The sequence below is a fragment of the Diabrotica virgifera genome, chromosome 1 (genome assembly GCF_917563875.1).
Source record: "Diabrotica virgifera virgifera chromosome 1, PGI_DIABVI_V3a".
In the NCBI taxonomy this organism is placed as follows: domain Eukaryota; kingdom Metazoa; phylum Arthropoda; class Insecta; order Coleoptera; family Chrysomelidae; genus Diabrotica; species Diabrotica virgifera.
In genome coordinates, this window is record NC_065443.1 from 185,742,208 (window position 1) to 185,749,924 (window position 7,717).

The window sequence follows — 7,717 nt, forward strand, 5'->3', positions numbered from 1 at the left end:
GGTCCATTTAACCCATCTATATCATCTTCCATATTTGGATCACCAGTCAATTTTTTGTAAAACTCTTTGGCATCTTTTGGAATAAGGCTAAGCAAAAATTTTAGATCCTCAAGTTTTTTATCTGGTATTGGCTTCCCATCTGGCCATAGCAGCACAAGTGATTCTTTAAAATTTTGATAAAGTTCTGATGATGGTCTTCCTCGTTTCTTTTGTAGACTTATCTCATGAGCTTCTTCGTGGAAAGAATATTTAACAAAAAGTTTTTCGCGGCATTCTTTTCTGAGTTCAATCTCTTTGAATTTAAGCCAATTAATTTTATTATTAAAGATATCCACTTGTCTATTGACGACTCTTTTTTCCAAATTACAAGTACCGAAAAAGTGTTCCTTCTTCATTTTGTGAACGATTAGAGGATTTTTTTTTCGGCACGAACTCATTACATTCATGTAGTCTACCGGTTAATACATTCTTTGTTGGAATTTTAAGGCGCATTCAATGTCACCAAAATCTGTATCATTTGGCAAAAAACTATGGCCAGATGTAAGGAGACGTAAAGTGATTCTTTCCAGTAAAGGATGCACATCAAAAATGGCATTTAACATCAAAACTATTTTAATGTTTCGGTTCTGCCCTCCACAGCTGTCCGACCACAAAATTAAATGTTTACATGCCTCCATATCTCTAGCTTTCAACACATGTCTAAATAAACAAGAGCCAACTTCTTGGGCCCCTCTGCCGGCTTCGCCTTCTAACCACACATAACAATGGCCTTTATTATGTTTAGCTGTATGTATACCTAGATTATAAAGCCAAAGTTGGCGTTTGTAAAAAACTACATTTGTAGGTATACGGGGAAGAGGCAGTGTTTTTTCCATATCAAAACACAATACTTCAAGTTGTTCGTCAAATTTTGCACGCTTTCTGTCTGCATTTAAAGCTTGTCTTGCTTCTTCAGCGGAATCGATGTGGTTATCTCTCTCAGTTTTACATTTAACTTGTTCTTCTGTGGCGCTGTTGTTTATTAGAATTTCTAATTTGTCACAAAGGTTACAAGTGTCTTTTTTCAGTGGTTTTCTTCTGAAATTAAAATGAGTTAAAAAAACGTTTTTGTACTTCGAAAACGACACAGGTGAATTATTAACTTGCTGCTTGTACAAATCGTACATAATGGGCAATGTAGTGTCTGCTCGTAAGTATATTGAACTTGTTTTTTCCCTTGCATAATGAGACTTATATTTTGGAAATTGTTCAATATGTTCTAATATTTCTTGCAATCGTTCTTCTGATATTTTATTTTTTCCGCCTGCTCTTCCTCTTAAGTCTTTAACTCCTTCTATCCTTTTTTTTGATTTTAAGGCATTATCCACTTTTGCACTCGAAATTCTTAGGGTTTGCAACAGAAATGTTTTGCAAACTACGTGGCCATTAATATTGTACACCCTGGAGTGCATTTTTTTAGTAGAATTTTGTTTTCTTTTTCTTTTTATTGGACCTTCTTGAACCATGGCGCAAATTAAGGCACGTTGAGCATCATACGAACTTACTTCATAAAATTTGTCGTATTCTTGTTTAGCATTTTCAATGCCAACTTTCGATAGACAGTCGCATTTGCACAAATACTGACGAAACTCTTTTTTTAGTTTCATTTCTCCTTTTTGTGTAAAGTATGATTTATTTTGAATGCAGTCTTTTTTGCAGATTTCTCTATTCTGACTAGGGAACTTTCTCTTTCCCCCTTTTTTTGGACGGCCCTGATATTTTTTTTCTTTAGATTTTACGCCATTCTTTTCCCCATCATTTTCTCCTTTATCGGATTGCTCCATCTCTACTATATTGTTATCTTCATTAATATCTCTGTTGACAAAATTTAAATCTTGACGATATTCTTTCCGACCCGACTGTCGGTCTTCTTCTTGATTTTGATTATCATCCATTACTCTTACGTCACCTATTTCATTTTCCTTGTTTGAATATCCATCCGAATTACTTCCTTCCTACAAATAAAGTAAATAAAAATTTAGAAATCTGCTATTTATTTGGTTTTTTATACCTCATAAATTATGTCTGGTAATTTTAGATTAAATTCCACTTCCCGAACCGTTTGTAAATCGCTGTAAGTCTTTGGGGAAACAGCTGCTGTATGAGTACTTTCTTTCTATAAATAACAATAAGTAAAAATTAACAAAACTTAGTTAAACATTAAAACTTATAATAACATACCTCACTAATATCTGTTGCTGAGTTAAAATCAACTTCCTGTAACGGTTCTAAGTTGGTATAAGTCTGAAGCGAACTTGTTTCTTGCCGAATACCTTCTTCCTATAAATAAAGTAAATAAAGATAAACAAAACTACTGTAAAAATTTAAGTTTTTAATTTACACCTCAAAAATAATGTCTGGTAATTTTTACAATACAAAATAACTTACCTTCTCCTCGTTTGTTATTTCTCGAGCACGGTTTAAAATTAGAGCAGTCCTCTGCAACATATTTACACGCTTTTTTACACTTTTAAACACAACTTTTATAAAAAATATAACGCGACACTTTTTATATTGCTCAACAGACTGAACTGAATTAACAAATTAACAAGACGGAAACAATGCTGCCAAAATCCCGCCGATTTCCGTTTTTGCATAAGGCGACCAAGCGCCAATATTATGTCGCATAGTCTTATTATGCTAAATCTAAGTCACTTAGTCGAGTATTGTCAAATGTTTACAGACATTTAGTCGATTTGGCGTTTAGCTAAAAGTAAAATATTTTCCAAAATACAGATTTCTAGGCTTTGGTGATTTTTTCCCAAATAGGTAACGTCATTACTTGATAGATGGCAGCATTATTCCAAAAAACTTGAATTTGGCGCTTAGTCGAGTTATGCATAACGCGGTCCATTCTTACTAGCTATTTTTGAACAAGTGTATTTTAAAATTTTTTGCGTTTTTCTGTACACCGACTATAATTTCAACACAAAAAAAGATACAAGAAACATTTACATATGGCATAAACAGAATTTACCTAAAACCGTAAGGAACTATCCTATAAGCTATTTTTTTAATGAAAGATTAGAGTATTTTAGCATGTTTTTTTTTTCATTTTTATGCATTTATTTTTAGGTACTCTGGCCATAATTACAACGATAAAAAGTAACAGGTAGGTAATATTTTCGATGTAAAATTTTACACTGAAAACCACGATACTAACAGAATTTAGCTAAAGCCAGAAGGGACTTTCCTATTAACCAATAAAAATTTAAACATACCCCACGACGACGATCATCAGGTAGTATTAATGGGTGCTATCGGATACACTGGTGTAGGAGGAACCAGTTTGTCTGATTTTAATGAAAATCGAGGTGGTCACTATATAACCTATACCTATCGAAGAGGAAACACATCTTGGATGGGCTTCGATGATTTACTAGAAAAATCATTTTTTGTTAAAGAAACAAAAAAAGTAGCGCTCAGATTATTAATGTACATTAAAGATAAAATAAATTAAAATTAAATAAACAACACTTGCTTTAATTTTTTGGTACCTATGCTTAAATTCATTCGCAGCTTATTATTAGCATGCATAAATGCAAAAATTATGGTCAACTCTCTTAGTATATTCGTTTTTTAAGGACGTTGCATACTTTATTTTAAATGTACAAATTTTAGAGAATCTGCCAATATTACCATTTAGATATTAAAAAACGATATACAAAATCTGAGCATTGGGTCACGTGCTACAGATATGTGATAATGGATATCGACAATTTAACATGGACTCTAAGTATAAAAAACTCTACAAATCGATATTGAACTGTACAGATATTCTTAATGAGCATTTAAGAAAATTATAAATGAAATACGAGTGTTGGGTACTGTGGGTTTATTATAAAACTGCAGTAGCCATTCTTGCTCGTAAGGGGATGAAGCAAAAAATTCATTTTTGGCGTAGACCTGCAGCAATTAATTAGCAAAAAAATGCACACTTGATTTAAATCTCTAAACTGGGTATTTTCACATTTTGTGAAATTAAGGGGATGAAAATAACATTAGGGGTTGGAGAGGGAGTGTCTGTAAATGCTTCTATACCCCACCTTTCAGTAATTAATTGGCAATAAAATATTGCGCCGCAAGCGACTCTTTATCTACTTTCGTTCCTGAAATATTAGTGTTGGGTATTGTTGCATAAGTATTAAACCGCAGTAGCCATTGTTGGTCGTTACGGGGATGAAGCAAACAATTCCTTTTTCGCGTAGACCTGTAACAATTAATAAGCAAAAAATACCCACTTGGTTTTAGGTCTTTAAACTGGTTATTTTCACTTTTTGTGGATTCCGAGGAATGATGATAACGGTAGGGGTTGAAGGGGGTGAGTTTGTAAATTCTTGTATACCCAATCTTTCAGGAATTAATTAGCAATAAAATATGCCGCCGGAAGCTACCCTCTATCTACTTTTGTTCCAGAAATATGAATGTTGGCTCTCCTAGCTTAATATTAAGCTAGAATAGCCACCTGTTTCTCTGAAGGGGTTGAAGCTATAAATTTGTAATTTACGTAATAAATAAGCAATTAATTAGCAATAAAATAGGCCGCCGGAAGCGACGCTCTATCTGCTTTCGTTACTGAAACAGGAGAATTGAGTATTGAGGTTTAAGTATTCAACCGCAGTAGCCATTGTTGCTCTTTAGGGGATGAAGCAATACAACTGTTTTTAGCGTTGACCTGCAGCAGTTGCTTAGGAAAAAAATACCCACTTGGTCATAGGTTTTTAAACTATTAATTTTGACTTTCTGTGAAATCCGGGGAATGATGATAACGGTGGGGGTTACAGGGGGTGGGTTTTTAAATTGATCCATATCTTTCAGAAATTAATTAGCAATAAAATACGCCGCTGGAAGCGACCCTCTATCTACTTTCGTTACTGAAATAGGAGAATTGAGTGTTGTAGCTTAAGTATTCAACCGCAGTAGCCATTTTTGCAGCAGTTGCTTAGGAAAAAAATACCCACTTGGTCTTAGGTTTTTAAACTGGTAATTTTCACTTTCTGTGAAATCCGTTGAGCGATGATAATGGTAGGGGTTGGAGGGGGTGAGTTTGTAAATTCTGGTATACCGAACCTTTCAGCAATTAATTAGCAATAAAATATACCGCCGAAAGCTACTCTCTATCTACTTTCGTTCCAGAAATATGAATGTTGGCTCTTCTAGCTTAATATTAAGCTAGAATAGCCATCTGTTTCTCTGAAGGGGTTGAAGCTATAAATTTGTAATTTGCCTAATAAATAAGCAATTAATTAGTAATAAAATAGGCCGCCGAAAGCGACGCTCTATCTGTTTTCGTTACTGAAACAGGAGAATTGAGTGTTGTAGTTTAAATATTCAACCGCAGTAGCCATTGTTGCTCGTTAGGGGATGAAGCAATAAAATCGTTTTTGGTGTAGACCTGCAGCAGTTGCTTAGGAAAAAAATGCCCACTTGGTCATAGGTTTTTAAACTAGTAATTTTGACGTTCTGTGAAATCCGGGGAATGACAACAACGGTGGGGGTTGGAGGGGGTGTGTTTGCAAATTGTTGTATACCATATCTTTCAGAAATTAATTAGCAATAAAATATGCCGCTGGAAACGACCCTCTATCTGTTTTCGTTCCTGAAATAGGAGTGTTGGGTATTGTAGCATAAGGATTAAACCGCAGTAGCCATTGTTTCTCGTTAGGGGATGAAGCAAAAAATTGGTTTTTGGCGTAGACCTGCAGCTGTTAATTAGAAAAAAATACCCACTTGGTTTTAAGTTTTTAAACTGATTATTTTCACTCTTTGTGAAATCCGTGGAACGATGATAACGGTAGGGGTTGGAGGGGGTGAGTTTTTAAATTCTGGTATACCCCATCTTTCAGAAATTAATTAAAAATTAAATATTTCGCCAGAAGCTACCGTCTATCTGCTTTCTTTCCTGAAATAGGAGTGTTGAGTATTGTAGCCTTAAGTATTAAACCGCAGTAGCCATTGTGACTCGTTAGGGGAGGAAGCAAAACATTCATTTTTGGCTTAGACCTGTAGCAATGAATAAGCAAAAAATACGTACTTGGTTTTAGCTCTTTAAACTGGTTATTTTCACTTTTTGTGGATTCCGGGGAATGATGATATCGGTAAGGGTTGAAGGGGGTGAGTTTGTAAATTTTTATGAACTCAATCTTTCAGCAATTAATTAGCAATAAAATTGGCCACCGGAAGCAACTCTCTATCTACTTTCGTTCCGGATATATGAATGTTGGCCTTTCTAGCTTAATATTAAGTTGGAATGGCCACCTGTTTCTCTGAAGGGGATGAAGCAATAAATTTTTGTTTTGCGTAGTAAATTAGCAATTAATTAGCAATAAAATGGGCCACCGGAAGCAACTCTCTATCTACTTTCGTTCCGGATATATGAATGTTGGCCTTTCTAGCTTAATATTAAGCTGGAATGGCCACCTGTTTCTCTGAAGGGGATGAAGCAATAAATTTTTGTTTTGCGTAATAAATTAGCAATTAATTAGCAATAAAACAGGCCACCGGAAGCAACTCTCTATCTACTTTCGTTCCGGATATATGAATGTTGGCCTTTCTAGCTTAATATTAAGCTGGAATGGCCACCTGTTTCTCTGAAGGGGATGAAGCAATAAATTTTTGTTTTGCGTAATAAATTAGCAATTAATTAGCAATAAAATAGGCTACCGGAAGCAACTCTCTATCTACTTTCGTTCCGGATATATGAATGTTGGCCTTTCTAGCTTAATATCAAGCTGGAATGGGTACCTGTTTCTCTGAAGGGGATGAAGCAATAAATTTTTGTTTTGCGTAATAAATTAGCAATTAATTAGCAATAAAATAGGCCACCGGAAGCAACTCTCTATCTACTTTCGTTCCGGATATATGAATGTTGGCCTTTCTAGCTTAATATTAAGCTGTAATGGCCACCTGTTTCTCTGAAGGGGATGAAGCAATAAATTTTTGTTTTGCGTAATAAATTAGCAATTAATTAGCAATAAAATAGGCCACCGGAAGCAACTCTCTATCTACTTTCGTTCCGGATATATGACTGTTGGCCTTTCTAGCTTAATATTAAGCTGGAATGGCCACCTGTTTCTCTGAAGGGGATGAAGCAATACATTTTTAATTTGCGTAATAAATTAGCAATAAAATAGCAAAAAAATATGGGGTGTGTCTCATGGCTTCCTTATGAAATGGTCTTTCTAGCTTAATAGACATTTTTTATTAAGTTCACGTCTTAAATCAATTATTTATCAATACGCTATATATCAATAGTATTTAATCAATACCTCAAAATATTCCCGATGCCATGTCAAATATATAAAATTGTCACTGATTGTCAATGTCTGACTGATAATATGCTGACAATATTCTATTCGGCTGAGTGCGTTGTCAGACAAAGATAGATTTGAAAAATATTACCACGGACATTGTGTTCATTTTTTCGAATCCTGAAAAAACCAATAAATATTTTTGAAAAATTTAAAGGCAGAATGAAAGAATAAATTATTACCGAGGGCCGATAGTCCCTTAGAATAAATAAAAAGTTTATTTTGAATCTGATATTTGAAATTAAAAATCACACTAAATTTTATCTTAGTTTTTCACCCCTGTAACTTATTAAAATACACATTATAGAAGTTCTCAGGGACTTTCGGCCCTCGCTAATAACGTGGTCTTTCATTCTGCGTTTAAATGT

At 34.4% G+C, this 7,717-nt stretch overlaps 1 protein-coding gene across 3 annotated transcripts; it reads right to left on the reverse strand.

Moving 5' to 3' along the window:
* Positions 1-458: 458 nt before the first annotated feature.
* LOC126878976 (uncharacterized) lies at positions 459-2,681 on the reverse strand. Of its 3 annotated transcripts, XM_050641841.1 has the most exons (3): positions 2,221-2,681; positions 2,051-2,155; positions 459-1,994 (listed from the first exon to the last, which is right to left on the reverse strand). In XM_050641841.1, the coding sequence occupies exon 3, from the start codon at positions 1,932-1,934 to the stop codon at positions 459-461; it is 1,476 nt and encodes a 491-aa protein (XP_050497798.1). In that variant the 5' UTR covers positions 1,935-1,994; positions 2,051-2,155; positions 2,221-2,681. The 3 variants fall into 3 exon arrangements, with proteins under 3 accessions (XP_050497798.1, XP_050497797.1, XP_050497796.1); XM_050641840.1 differs by having other exon boundaries at positions 459-2,155; XM_050641839.1 differs by having other exon boundaries at positions 2,051-2,681.
* Positions 2,682-7,717: the final 5,036 nt, after the last annotated feature.

Bases quoted from the DNA above. Each gene is read 5' to 3' on its own strand.
- LOC126878976 (XM_050641841.1), bottom strand. From the start codon at position 1,934: ATGGATGATAATCAAAATCAAGAAGAAGACCGACAGTCGGGTCGGAAA.